Source organism: Papilio polytes, unplaced genomic scaffold (genome assembly GCF_000836215.1).
Source record: "Papilio polytes unplaced genomic scaffold, Ppol_1.0 DF822400.1, whole genome shotgun sequence".
Classification (NCBI taxonomy): Eukaryota; Metazoa; Arthropoda; class Insecta; order Lepidoptera; family Papilionidae; genus Papilio; species Papilio polytes.
In genome coordinates this window covers 618,480-633,985 of record NW_013526804.1, presented here as the reverse complement: position 1 = coordinate 633,985, position 15,506 = coordinate 618,480, and the positions used below count along the sequence as shown (strand labels likewise).

At 32.1% G+C, this 15,506-nt stretch overlaps 1 protein-coding gene across 1 annotated transcript; it reads left to right on the top strand.

The window, feature by feature from the left end:
* The first annotated feature begins 144 nt into the window (after window positions 1–144).
* On the top strand, window positions 145–3,718 carry LOC106106146 (facilitated trehalose transporter Tret1-like). The gene is made up of 4 exons (XM_013286692.1): window positions 145–271; window positions 361–743; window positions 1,144–1,258; window positions 1,501–3,718. The coding sequence occupies exons 1-4, from the start codon at window positions 193–195 to the stop codon at window positions 1,797–1,799; spliced, it is 876 nt and encodes a 291-aa protein (XP_013142146.1). The 5' UTR covers window positions 145–192; the 3' UTR covers window positions 1,800–3,718.
* The last annotated feature ends 11,788 nt before the right edge of the window (window positions 3,719–15,506 follow it).

The window sequence follows — 15,506 nt, the reverse complement described above, 5'->3', positions numbered from 1 at the left end:
TTTTAATGCTGCGATAGAATTTTTTTTTATTAAAAAAATGAAATTTCAATTGTTTTGCTTGTTGAAGTCATTTGTTTGTTACAGAAAAACACACGTGGAGCTTCTTGCACGTTGGTTCAGATATTTTCCAGTCTGGGGATTGTATTGACGTTTTCAGCTGGTCCTTTTCTATCGTATAAAGAGTTTAATATTATGTTTGCAGTTATAATAGTTGTAACAGGAATACCAATTTTATTGTTACCAGAAAGCCCATATTTCTTATATAATAAAGGTAAGTTTACAGTGTAGTTTTATTTTGAATTCAAGAAATAAAGCATTTTTTGTGTTAATATTTATCTTTGTTTAATACGTTATTAACAGGACAAGAAAAAGAAGCAATTAAGGTTCTTAAATTCCTCCACGGATCAGAGCATTTAGCTTTGCAAGAAGTCGAAGAGTACACACTATCGTCCAAACAGGAGAAGGTTAACAAAATCGCAGTACTCAAGAATCCAACAGTTCGAAAAAGCTTATTAATATCGGTGATATTTTCAATAGGTAGTCAAATGGTTGGCTACAATGCTGTGTCTTATTATTTGCAAACGATATTAATATCTACACATACATCAATAATGCCAGAAATAGCATCGGTTGTGATAGGAATCATTCAGTTTGTTTCAAGTTTTCTCACGATGTTCACAACAGATAGATTTGGTAGAAAGATTATATTGATATCCTCGCTCGTTGGGATGACCATTGGCTTGGTAAGGACTTCCATTGCTTTTAATTCACTGATCTTTATAAATGAATAGGTCTTTATTTTAAAAGCGCCTGTTGATGTGATAGTTAATTATATCTTTATTTGTAATTCCGATCCTCACTATTCTCACTAGTAGCGACGGTCAGCGTCAAATAGCACGTCTTGTATACTGTCCATTTATAGAGATCAGTGTTGTACATGCTCCACTCGAGGTCGTCTTGTTATAAAAATCTTCTAGGACAATCTATGTGTTCTGTGTATATTAAAAAGACGAACAGTTTAGGCTCTAGATAGTATTGGAGTGGAATGTATACCGAAAACGTTACCCTACAAAACGAGTAACAATTTATTCCTCTGAATTTTGTTAAAAGAATTCAATGTGTTTGATTATTTTCGATTTTCAGATTGGCTTAGGGACATTCTTCAAATTAAAACCACCTAATAGTGAACCAGTCTCCGGGTTCTTAAACATTCTTCCATTGATTTCGTTAGTGATTGTCGTTTATTGTTACAATGCTGGTAAGCTTTTCAATTGCTATTAAAACTAATTTTTGGAACACCATTTATAAAGCCTCAACATTAGTGATGCAATAAAATGTTGACTAGTAACTTTTTTTATATTCTTTAAAATCATAAAAATGTGATTGGATAATTGAAATCAATTGCATTGAGCAATAATAGTATTGTTTCTTTTACATTATTTTCACCAATACGTAAGCATATACAGGATACGAAAGTAAAAAATATTTGTGTGATTCCAGGGATTGGATCATTGATATGGGCAACAGTAACAGAACTATTCGATGGTCCAGCTCGAGCATTCGGCGTGGCTGTAAACTTAGGAGTAAACACAACATTAATATTTCTTACGACCAAATACTTTCCAATACTGATATCTGAAGTCGGTCCAGCGATTACTTACTGGTCTTTTGCAGTCGTATCCATATTATTGTGTCTGTTTATTATATTCTTTTTACCAGAAACTAAAGGTAAATCGTTTGGAGAGATACAGGATGATATTGCCAAGAAAACAAAAGAGGAAATAGAAGAGGCGAATTAATATTATCTAATAACTGTTTCTTGATACAAAAATGTGTTATGTCGTTGAATTTTTTAATTTGATTTTTATTTTTAGTGTAAGTGAAAGTATATTTAAATTGTCTAAGGACGCTAGATGGCGCTATAAAATTGAAATAACGCACTATCAGAGGTCGTTATTAATATCGCTGTTTGTGCAACGTGGGAACAATTTTGATGCAAATAAAATTTATTACTTAACTGTAGAAGGATATAAATAGCGACTAGAAAAAACATGCATTTTAATTACATCTAGTACAAAATTACTTTGTTTTGATATTATTCGAGTTTAACTAACTATTGTTTTCATGTGAGAATCGACTAGTTTTTATGTTTCAGACAAACAAGTAATAACTTATAAATCTTTATTTTAATACGCCAAGTATTATCAGGTTTTAAAAAAAAGCAAAATATGTCATCAAAATAAGAGAGAGAAAACTCAAAACAATTTCCCGAAGGAAAGTTCACATAATGCTTATACTAAAGAGCGGGTCCATTATCGTTTCGAATAAAAACCAAGTCGGCAACGAGCTTTCTTATCATGCCTGTATCACATATAGGGTCGTTAGCTGCCATAAAACCTCCCTGATTAACTCCACGCTTTATTTTACATCGAAAGAAATAGCTTTAGTGGTTGTCATTATGTTTTATTACTATAACAAAAGAAAACTGTATTGGAGAGAAGAAAATGGATAAAATAAAATAAATACGATTTCATGGCATTGGCCCAGGGGTTTAAGAACTTGACTACAGGTCTTGGGTTCAAATTCCGCCATGTACCAATGTGATTTTCCAATTTCGTCCATACATAATTTACCCGACGTTCTTACGGTGTAGGAAAACATCATGCAACTTGCACATATCGGCGAAGAAATTTAAAGACATTTGTGAAGTCAACCAACCCCACTGTGCCAGCGTGGTTGATTATAGCTTAGTCACCCCTTACTTAAGGTAGGCTTCGAGCCCCTTCGTGGGGACGTATACTGAGCTGGTGATGATGAGACCCTGAAAGTTAATCGACCCGGTGGCCAGAAGTGAAACTTAGTTATAAAACCTCACTAGCGCCCTCTAGTTAATGTCAAAAAACGTCTAACGAGTATGCGTGTCGGAGCACAAATTATCTAGTATTTCCGGAGGTTTAGCGTGTGTTGATTGACAAAATTTTTGTTAGTCTTGTTAAATATTGACTAAGAAATAAGACAAAATCTGGTGGCATGATTGTTAGCTTTGCTAAATAAAACTTCCTAGGAATTATTTGTGCAAATAACTATGCACATATATTACTTCGTAACCATACGAAAGTTGTGATCACAATTCAGAGCAGTTGGTATTGCAAAACTTTTCTTGTATTGGCCGTAGTTTTGGACTATCGAGAAATGGACCAGGCTAAGCTACTTTTGTACTACATAAATTCTGTCAATTTTTGTGTATGGTGTCAGTAACTTAAAATTTAAAGTTCTATGAAAGAATATTAACTTCAAAAGCACACCGAAATATTTAAACAACAAGTAACAAGTAACAAGAAGTACGGTAGTTATGAGTGTGGAGGTACACCGGTAGAGATCTAGAAAGAGATGGATGGATTGCTTGAAAGGTGGCAGATGAAGAAGGGATTGATGACTGAGATGACGTATAATAGAGAGAGTGATCCTGTCTCTTAAAAGTCAAAGGACGAAGCAATCGCAGCAGAAGTCGCAAAACTTATTCACTTTTATATCTTCTTGGAGTTGTTATAGTGGTTTAGTTATATGTTATTAAAGTTTGGCATACTTTAGTTTAGTATCTATATGTCTTTGTTATCTTCTAAGACTTATTAAGAGTGATAATGATGGAGTACTTTGTATACTTTAGTTTTTCGTGCTAGTACTTATTGCTCAGTACTTCAATGGATTTTTTTAACTTGCTTTGGCTTATTATAATTGATATAAAACGTAAAATAAATTTAAGAATTTATTAATAGTTTTTTTTTTATTATTATCTTTTGTAAACCTAGTTTCTTGACTTCTTTCATAATAAAAGCAAAATGATGAAAGTTTTGTCATATAAAGGCACTTAACATCGTTTTTCTTATCTTAGAAATAATGAATATATAACAATACTTTACACTATCCATTTTAATCGTATTTGCAGTGTTCACTTAAAAATAAAAAGTCGACAACGTCTTTATCTATCTTAATAAAATAACATATTATTTGGATTATCTTCGAATATTCTGGAACAACGAAATTCTATTCCAATAATAGATGAAAGTCTGCGAAACCCAGACAAGAAATAACATAAATTTTCTATATTGCTTTTGGATAAGGTTGGATTTTAAAATAGCATTTCAATCATTTTAAATCTGTAAATTATTTTAACGTTATTATCGTTAACGTTATTATTTATCAATAACATATTGAGAATAGTAGTTATTTTTAAAAATTCTACTATTAATAACTATAAGCATACTTTTACCCGTGACGTTGACAGCGTGGAAAAAATTAAGTCTTCATTTTGCTTTGGAAAAAAAATACCAAGAGAATAGGAGTAAAAACGTGTCTTTTTATTGACAAAATTCATAGAAAATGACATAAAAAGAAAAAGATGATATCAAAGCCATTACAAAACCTATTTGATTTATTTAGTTGAATGTTTAACATATGTTTCAAATTAAACAAAAACAATTAATTAGAGAGAAACATAAATCACTCTCGGGTCGGCGTTTGGTCCGAGATACACAAAGCCGTATAAAGTTCGCCATAAAATATAAATAGTTATCAAGTAACTTATGCACTGTCGCTGAAGATTCAATTTAGTTTATCATTACCTAGTGTTAGCTTTTTAAATATTTTGATGTACGAGTATTTTGTATTCTTGAAGGTTATTTAGTCTGTGCTATAAATCAATACCATTTATATTTATTTAAAATAACAATATAAACTTTGTACTTGTGATCCAACACATTATTTAAATATTTATATCGTGGTTTTAAAATGTCGGAATTCTACTTGTTATATTAATAATCGGACAGTAGTCAGATGTCAAAATAAGGTTATTGCTTTGGCTCGACGACACGACGGCCATATTGGTAGTAGCGAGCGATGAAACATGAAAAACGGTATTATTGGTAAGGTTATTCTGTGCAAATTGGAAGAAAAATAAGAGGTAAAGAAGACTATATTTTGTTAAAGCATAACATGGCTGTAACGCCCATACTAAGTATCATAGGCTGTAATTATTGCTGGAAAGTATATTTTTTACTCTACACTGTAACTGCGATGTGTAAATAAATCGCATTCAAATGTGACATTAAAAAAGTAAAAGAAAAAGATATGATAAGGAATTAAAGTACTTACTGCGTTGGCGCAGCGACCCAAAGTGGGTCTTGGCCTCCGACACGAGAGAGCGCCAGCGTCGTCTGTCCTGTGTCGTCGCCTGCCAGGAATTAAAGTAGGTAGTTATATTATAATATAATTTCCTTACTGTACTTATAATCATCACCATCATCATCATCACCAGCTCACTATATGTCCCCACCGAGGGGCTCGGAGCCTACCCTAAATAAGGGTGATTAAGCCATAGTCAACCACGCTGGCCAACTGCGGGTTGGTTGACTTCACACATATCTTTAAATTTCTTCGCCGATATGTGCAGGTTTCATCACGATGTTTTCCTTCACCGTAAGAACGTCGGGTAAATTATGTACATATGAAAATTCGAAAAACGAAAATCACATTGGTACATGGCGGGATTTGAACCCAAGACCTGTAGATTATAAGTCAAGTGCTTAAACCACTGAGCCACCGACGCTCTTCTAAGTATTAATAAAAATATCATAAACGGCATGCCGGAGTGCGTTTAAATTACCCTAAAATGTCTAGATATTTCTTAAAACACAAACGCAGTAAAGACGATCTTTCAGTACAAAAAGTTGGGGGCCCATAAAAGTTGTGAAAGCGACAATTTCGCCGAGCCATTTGTCGAACAAAGTACATCTTTAGTTTAATGCATCAATTATCTTACGTACCTTAATCATTCTTTTCGTTATAATTTTTGAAGCAAGAATTATTTTGGTGGATTTTTTATGTCGCTAACTTTGTTATAGTGGGTTATCTCTTTTTGTGAAGAGGAACGACAAGGATGATTGCTTTTTTAATGTTACTAAAATATGTTCTTTACCGACTTCAAAAAGAAGAATCGTTTTTTAATGTATGTACTACCTCGATTACTCTGAGATTTATGGATGCTATTTACGTGATTCTTCTTTTCTTTGATGCAGAATATCTGCCATTAATTTTAATCCAAATATCACAACAAAACATTATTGAGTCGTTTTCGAGTTTCTCTTAAAAAAAACGTATCAAATGCGGAAAGTATTGTCTTGAAGTCGGTTTTTGTTATTTTTGTTAAAACATTTGATTATATTTCAATTTTTTAAGGTGGGAAAACAAGCGGCCACTTACATAGCTTCAGATTGAACCACGGTAGCAGCGCCATTTCACCTGGCTAGGCGTTCTTTTACAATATTGGTACGAGCGTGGGTATAACATATGGATAATTCTTTAATTTATTCGTATCAGGACACAATTATCTGTTAACACTACACGACACACACAAAGAGTCATAAGCACTGAGCACTTCACAAAACACCACTGACACTAAAACACTTTTATTTCACTGTCACTTTTTCTTCTTCACAGTTCGCTTTCCACCATAAGACTCCCCGGGTCGGATCTGACTCCCCTTTATATATATCCCGAATTTCGATCTTCTTTTGTCTTTTTGTTTCAGTACATTCTCGATTGCTCGAATCGCATACTTGTTCCAATAGAAAATTCTCGATGCCGCTTCGAATGTTCGAGACATCTTTTCGCGAATGTCTTTTCCGCTAGTAGCCAGCAGATGGCGCTGTGGTAGAACATTCTGGAAACAGTTCGATTGTTCGGTGGACATGAATTCTGTTACTCATCAATAGATGACGTCGAGACAATATATACTCAATCAATATCTCAAAATTTATTCTAGTTGGTACTTTGGTTAGTGTTGTGGTTAATGTTCAGTTTACATTATTCCAGTCCAGCACTGGATTACAACTGACATAATGTAAATTGACTTAAATTGACTAAGGTAATAGTACCAGTAATTGACAGTTGAGTGTCGTTAAAGCGCTATTTTCTCGTTCACATTTCTTCCGATGCTAGTAGATACATTTTTTAAAAACATATTAAGGTCCAAAAAAATTAATTAGTCCTGCAGACAACCTATCCTGTACCTGTATTTAATATAAAATAATCCTTTTATGAGTTGTTTTTGTTTTTTTTATAAGCCTTAAATTAAATTTAAATTTACCAGTTGTAATCCGGCGATAAATTTGATCAGTCAATTGGAATAATGTAAACTGGTTGTAAGGCTTTGACTTGAGATGGTACTAGAGTTGTTTAACCTCCGTCAATACAGCCTTCGAATGTACGTTAATTAATGACACGTCGCACCTCAGATACCTTATTATTTACAGTGATGTGGCTACACATCAAATAGCTCCAGACAACACAAGGTACACTATTATTCATGATTTATACATAGGTATTAATCTATCTATTATACTAATATTATAAATGCGAAAGTTTAGATGGATGGATGTTTGTTAGAGTTTGTAGCCTAAACTGCTGAACGGATCTCGATGAAATTTGATATAGATGTAGAGGATAGTCTGGAAGAACATACAGGCTACTCACTTTTGATTTTTAATCCACGCGGATCGAGTCGCGGGCGAAAACTAGTACTAAATATAATATAGCATAACCCTACGCTAAGTTCTTCGTGGCGTAGGATGTCAGCAATCACAGCATATTGAATAATTCTTTCTTTAAAAATAATCTTTACACTTACGACACGCGTTATGCTGTATATTTTCACAATATTGTAGGAAAATACACCTTCAAGTGGGAAAGACACCATAAACTACAAGCTGCCAAAATTCAGGAAACAAGGTTGTTATGGTAACGGTAATTTTGACATGCAATTGAGAATTTGACAAATACAAACAATAAAATACAGTTTTTATAATGACAAAGCTGCACTGGAAAAGCTAGTAATACATACAAATAAAATAAGTCTTTTGGTATTAAAAAGTTTTCTGAATGAATAAAATAGAATATTTTTATGAGCTTTTTAAAAATTCTGTGCGTACGAATTCGTGGGCAAAAGCAAATCTATTATAATCAGTAAGCGGTTTAATGTATTCTTCGCATATTTTGGAACTTTAACCTATAGTATATGTAGTGTATGGTCACACTGTTTACTTTTGTCATGGTGTCATGCCAGCAAGTCAGTAGTGTACAAGCCACTGACGGTAGCGGACTTCCGAAGCATACAGTACAGTATAGATTTACGATACGTTAGAACATAGTCTGGAAGAACACATAGGCATACATTTGTTTTTTTTTAATTACACCCAAATGGAGTCTCTGTAGCCAGTAATACATAAATTATATCAGTGTTGAAGGTTATATTAAAATAAGTAGACACGTTAAAATATTGCACGACCGGTAATAAAATATAGGATTTGCAGAATACGTCGCGGAATGGGATTCGTTTTTATGTCACATTAAAAGCTTTTATGATATATGTCGTCGTTACTATATATTGATTGGGGCCCAGAATATATTTAGATATAGTCCTGATTTTAATAGAAGTATTATGAAATAGTATAGAGTATATTTTTAAGTTCTCTATTCCTTTAATGAAAAACACAATAAATTCTCAGTGAACAGCTGTGATTTCTCTGCCATTATTGGAAATTGCAACATTTGTTAGAAATTGTGATTTTGTAATATTTCCTACATTCGAATATTTTCGTGTCATTGTGTTGCATGTTTGAAATTTTAAAAATATGTAACTATTCGAAATAAAGCAAATATGTCTTCTTGCAATAACTTCATATTAAAATCGAAAATATTTATGTCTCTTTTTCTCGGAAATCAGTCGGAAATAATATTGAAACATTGTTATTTGTACAATTAATAAAATTAAAGGTCTACTTCGTTTCTTATAGTAAAAAAATATTTTTTTTGTCTGTCTGTCCGCATATTCGCATTTATTACGATCTCAGAAACGACTGGATAGATTTTCATGGGACTTTTACTAGTTTAAATAATAAAACACAACAAAATTTATTTGTATCGCTTTTTTTAAAGTAAAATCGCACATAAATTTATAAAATATATAAAATTGCTTATATTTTCACTATTGACAAGTTTGAGTTATAATAGAGGAAAATAATATTTTCTTAGCAGATGCTTGTAGTAAAAGTGGCGTAAGAAAAATACGAACTTCCCTTGTAGATTGATTAATCTCTAAGAAAAATATGAATTATTACAAGATTCCGCATGTCCGAATGATGGATTGTAAGGTATCCCAAAATAAATGTAGTACAAGAGGTTATTTGTGGTAAAATAAATTATCTAATGTTTTATTATGTAAATAAATGAGGTTAATTTCTAAAAACTAGAGGTTCCAAAACTTAATTCAACTAACTAAGAGCGGGCTCACACCTTTGACTAAACTATCGCACAACTATTGTGCGATTATCGATTGTTTCGCAGCCAATTCAACTGTTTATTTGCACTACTAAAAATCGAGTAGTATGCACCTCCATATAAAGTCATAAAATCAAAGCGCGACTAAGCAGTTGTGCGATAGTTTAGTCAAATGTGTTCGCCTGCTCTTAGAGTAGTAAAATATGATCTAGGTAAGTAAGCATACATTTTTTATCATTATTAAAAATATAGGTTAAGAAAATGGAAACTAGAAAAGTCACGGCTTGTTTTTGAAACTGCATTTTTAATGAAAACTAGAACTATCTTTTGAAACTCTTATAAAATATTAAACTAGAGCAATTAAATATTTTAAAACTAGAAAAATAAAACTAGCTACATTTGTTTTTAATATGTGAGTTATGAATGTTATTGATTCCACTTAGTTATCCTATTTTAAAGATAGTATCCATACTATCTATACTTCTATACTGTTATAATAAAGCGTAAACACACACTTTTTTGTTGCCTAAGATGTGAGCAATTACAGCATATTTTTGAATAATTCTTTCTTTAATAAAAAGCCCTACACTTAAGTCAAACTTTAAGCTATATATTTTCACGCCATTAAACTTAGGGGTAAATATTTTGGATAAAAACCCTAATGTGGGAAAGAGACCATAAGTTGTTGCCAACATCAAGAATACAAGATTGCTAAGGTTTGTCATGACATGTCATTTTAACATTTGCTATTAATAATTTGATAAACAATAAAATAAAATTTTTACAATTTTATGCGGATGAAGCCGCACGGGGACAGCTAGTTTTCTAATAAAAAATTGAAAATACTTTTAATGTTAAACATTAAATGTTTATTTAATTTATTTATTTATCTAGATAATAATGTTATTTTTATTAAACAGATAAATAAAATAATGAAAGTAGTGTGTGTTTATTATATTTATTATAATAGTATAGAAATATAGATATCAGAGAAAAATAGCTGCTGACAATAATAAACATAAATTATGAACAAAAGCGGTCAAAGTTAGAAGGAAATTTGGAAACTTTAGTAAATTGGGGTATTCTTGGACGTCAATGTCGCAGAATTTAAGAGCTTAGTTGTTTTGTAAATAAATGGTACATTGACTACTTCGACCGAAAAGCGACCTCTGGCGAAATTATTTTATATTAAGCAAATTAGAGAAAGTGCTTAGAAGTAATCTTTGGTCAAATTGAAGAGATACAAGTCGTGTTGTTTTCCATTAATTACTTTTAAATATGACCAGTAAACAGCTCTAACTTCGTTCAAGCAAGTTTTATTGTGTTAACTTTTTAACTGTTTTGATGTATTCTGTATTCTTAAAGGTTATTTAGTCTGTGCTAAGAATAAATCAATACCATTTTTCTTTATTTAAAATAGTAATACAAAATTTGTAATTGTAATTCAATATTATTTAAATATTTATTTTGTAATTTTAAAATGTAAGAATGTTTGTTATGTGAATAATCGGACAGTAATTACATATCTGAAATAAAAGTGTTGTATTAACTCGGCTAGATGCCCGCCATATTGGTAGTGGCGGACGTGGATTACACATGTATAACGGTGTTATTGGTAAGATTATTCTGTATAAATTAGAAGAAAATATAAGAGCTATATAAGACCAAACAAGACTGTATTTAATTAAAGAATAAATATGGCTGTGACTCCTATACTAGTATTAATGCAACATCAAATTGTTTTCAACTTCAACGCTCACATGCTTATATTCATTTTCATTAACATATTTCACCATCAGTAATGGCCTGAAAACCGTCTGACCACTTACCGTATAATGTATGAAATTTCCATTAAAGTCAATTTATTATGAACTATTTGCTACGGCAATTATAATTTTCGTGCTTTTAGTTTTTAGGAAATATATTGTGTCAAATACACAAGTCTATGCTGTTGTATGTTTTATTAAGTAACTACAAAGAAAAAAGTTTGCATAGATGCTTTCATTTCTAAAGTCGAATTCAATAGAATAAAAAAATATGTAATTACATTAGTGCTGGCTAGTAATGTCATTTATTTTTCTATAAACTTATTGTGTAAAGACCGTTTCGAGTTGCCAGTTATATGTTAACGTATTTAAAACACTGTCCACTTTTTTATGTTTTTTCTTTTTTTTTTAACAGACGAGGTTCAACGAGTAGCGGGCACGTTGAGGCGATCATCGAACTCCAGACATCCGCAATTCCGGAGAATATGTTGCCAGCCTTTGAGAAAGTTATTGACTCGCTTCTTGAAGATCTCTAAGACGTAACCATTGGGAAATGCGTGCACAGATCAGATAAACGGCTGATTGGTAAGGCTCTCATTTAATTTGCTAAAACTAATTTGCCTGCTTTTAAAAAGTCTAAGATAACAGCATTAAAAAGTTAATATTGTTTAGAATAACATATTTAAACTGTCGTGATTTTTACAAATATAATCTTCCTAATATACAGGTTTCTTACCTAGATTGGGTTGTTTTTGTTGTGTTCAATTAGCCCGTGAACATGGCGCATGCAACTATCCCGAAATATCGGGAGCTAAAACAACCTAATCGTGGTAAAAAAAACTCGTATCTTACGAACTGTTCAAGGAGTTTTTACACGTTTTTAGAGTCAAGCCATTAGAAAAGAAGAAGAAATTAAATTATTTAAAATTAGAACACATTGTCGACGTCATCAGTTTTTTCTAGTCTTTTTCTGTACACATTTTATCATTACACATGTCTCCGTTAAAAATAGTTTTATTTCTGAATCTTTTACGATATACACGAACATTACATTTGTTTATTGTTGTTATTGTTGGTTATTACAATTATAATTCTTATTATTACAATTGAATTACTAACAAAAGGGAAATTAGACAATTATCATCATTTTTTGTTTTCTTAAATGATTTAATAATCAAGTTACCTCCCACGTAGTTTTATTTCTTAAGCTAACATTGCACGTGCAATAAATTGAGTGTTACATTACGGCCTTTGTATTGTTATTTATTTTTATTTCTAAAGCAATAAAAGGAAAGAAAGGTCAATGTATCTTTTACATTTAATTTGAAGTCGTTGAGGTATAAAGACGTGATAAGAATAGTTTTTGAGGCCGGCATTTTATTTCAAACGATAATGGATATGCCTCTAAGGATAACTATTATTTGGAAAGGCCACTTTGTTCGCCGTTTGTTGTAAGATTTTCTTTTTCATTTATTTTATTAAAGTAATCTTATATTGTAAGATTTCATTGTATGAGGTTATATTTTATTTACAGTATTTTCAAGCAACCACGAATAGAACAAACGGTAGGTGTAACTACGTTTAAGTATTCTTACTAACTTAACTTTAACAGTGGTAGAGCCCGCTTTAACATCTTCGCACGAATGGGCCGGGTTGCCCGGTGTAATACCATGACCTCACAGAAAACAGGCGTGAAGTGGAAGCAATTCCGCGTTGCGTCTGATATGTGTGGTGCCGAAGGCCTAATTTTAGTCCCTTACCCTTTACACCATTTTCTTAAGAGGGATGGGAAGGAAAAGTGGATTTGTGGAGGAGACGCATAGGATGGAGAAATGTCCTCTTTATGTGCGTCTTCTCCTCCGTCGATTAATGGTAGGCAACACATCTGCAATTGTGGATATTTATGGGCAGCGGTCGCTCTTCATTTTGGTGGATTCAGGTACTCCGCTTGCTTGTTTGCCCCGTTTATAAAAAAAAAAACTAGCTGTTGCCCGTAACTTCGTCCACGCAATAGTAAATATAAAAAATAGTAGCCTATAATATGCCTGTCTATGTTAGCTACTCTTCACTGAAAGTACGGTCGAAATCGGTCCAGCCGTTTCGGAGATGAGACAGTTTAGATGGATGGAAGTTTGTTAGAGTTTACTTACTAATCTACTGAATGAATATCGTTAAAATTGGCATAGATGTAGAGAAAAGTCTGGAAGAACACATTGGTTTTCTTTTGTTTATAATTCCAAGTAGGAGTCGCGGGCGAAACCATACTAGTTAGTATTATTATTAGTAATATCAGTGGTATACTTATGGTTGAGAGAATACTATAAATCATACTTCATACTAATATTATAAATGCGAAAGTTTAGATGGATGGATGTTTGTTAGAGTTTGTAGCCTAAGCGACTGAACGGATTTCGATGAAATTTGGTATAGATGTAGAGGATGGTCTGGAAGAACACACAGGCTACTTACTTTTGATATTTTTAATACCACGCGGACGGAGTCGCGGGCGAAAGCTAGTATACTATAAATTTCTTTGAAAATGTATTGGATTTGCGGTTTAACCTATTGAACTATAGCAAATCTAAGTCCAATCGAATTTCTAGACATGGAAATGCCATTTAGCTGACGTCGGAGAAATCTGGCTATTCTTAGTGTTGAATTTGAATTAGCTGTTTTAAGATTTACTATTTAGATGTCGTAACTTGACTAAAATGTTACGTATTTGTACAAAATTACACATCATGATGTAATGTTTTTTTTTCAGCTTCTTAGGGACATAGTGTTTGGTAGTCTATCGTATAATTATAGTATTAGGTTCCTTAGAAGTCCTTCAACAGAGTATAAACATTTATGTTTAGTTATGTTATGCTCTTTGTTTACCAATGTATACCTCATCAACGTTTTTTTTTTTACAAATATAAAAGTCGTTTCTCTTTTACGAGTATGACTTTTTGAATATTAATTTCGTTTTCTCTTTGTTATTGTGTTGTTCCTTTCAAAGAAACGTGGTTAACACATTTATCAGTACAAACGTAATAATACTGTATAAAATCAAATGTTTTGTTGTTTCTGTGAAATCGCAGGATGCCTTAGGGAAATTAGAAAATCGCTTCCTGTTTTTTAAAGTTAATTAAAAATTGATCGTATACATTTTTAGATAAAATTGAAAAACGATGCATATAGTTTAATGAATTTCTATGCTAAATTCCAGCATGATTCGTTGTACGGATGTTCTTAAGAAGGTTTTCGAAAATCACATTAGTATATGGCGGCATTTGAACACAAGATCTGTAGATTACAAGTCAAGTACTTAAACCATTAGCAAACGTTCATGTTACTTAGTATAACGTTTTATTTATACTTACTATTTTTTTTAATCTTTATTAGGAGAGGGAGGGGTTTTTTTCTTTGAAAAGACATGTTAATCCCATAATACTTAGTAATTTTATTACATTTATATTTCGTGTATTTGATCAAAATATCGAAACCGAACATACAGACATAAAATCAATACCAATACCTGTGTTGAAAATAGAGTTACGGTTAAAAGTATCCGCGGATTGACGGCACGAGGAAGGTTGTTAGCAGTTTTTGATTGCTACCATGCTCGCAAAAATGAAACAGAAAATACAAAAATCCTGTATCATTTAATGAACTTCTCTAGCTCGCTGTTAACTTTTTTAAAATAATTGTTAACTACATTTCGCCCACGATCCGTTCGTGGGGTATTGAAAAAAAGCTAGTAGCCTATACGTTCTTCCAGATTAAAATTTACCTCTATACCAAATTTCATCTAAATCCCTGCAGTCATTTAGGCTACAAACTCTAAGAAACATCAACCCATCCATCTAACCTTTCGCGTTTATAATATTACTAGCTTTCGCCCGCGACTCCGTCCGCGTGATATTAAAAAACAAAAGCGAGTAGCCTACATGTTCTTCCAGACTATCTTCTACATCTATACCGAATTTCATCAAAATCCTTTCAGCCGTTTAGGCTACAAACGCTAACAAACATCCATCCATCAAAACATTCGCATTTATAATATTAGTATGAACATGATTAATGTAATTCCAATAGCTTAAAGAGAAAAAAAACTCTTTGCATATTATCCTTTGAATTAATAACAAAAAAATAGAGACGTCTATCAGACTAAAGTTTTCAAATCTCTTTATTAAAAAGAAATAAACGTTGACTGTCATTTGTTTGACAAAAAATCGTAATAACGTTACATAATCTTTTAGATTTAAGCCAAGCTTAGTCTCGGATTATCTCATTCCCATTTGGACAAGGCTTAATTATTTATCACACGCATTTTGTTACATTTTATTTTGATTTGTTAAAATTGGAAAATTTCTCGAACCTATTTATATGAGGATTACACTAATAAGCCTGATTTAATTACAT

Excerpts from the sequence above, each read along its gene's own strand:
- LOC106106146 (XM_013286692.1), top strand. The coding sequence starts at position 193 with ATGTTTGCAGTTATAATAGTTGTAACAGGAATACCAATTTTATTGTTA. Across the intron at positions 272-360 it reads ATATTTCTTATATAATAAAG|GACAAGAAAAAGAAGCAATT; the intron begins GTAAGTTTACAG and ends CGTTATTAACAG. Across the intron at positions 744-1,143 it reads TTGGGATGACCATTGGCTTG|ATTGGCTTAGGGACATTCTT; the intron begins GTAAGGACTTCC and ends TTCGATTTTCAG.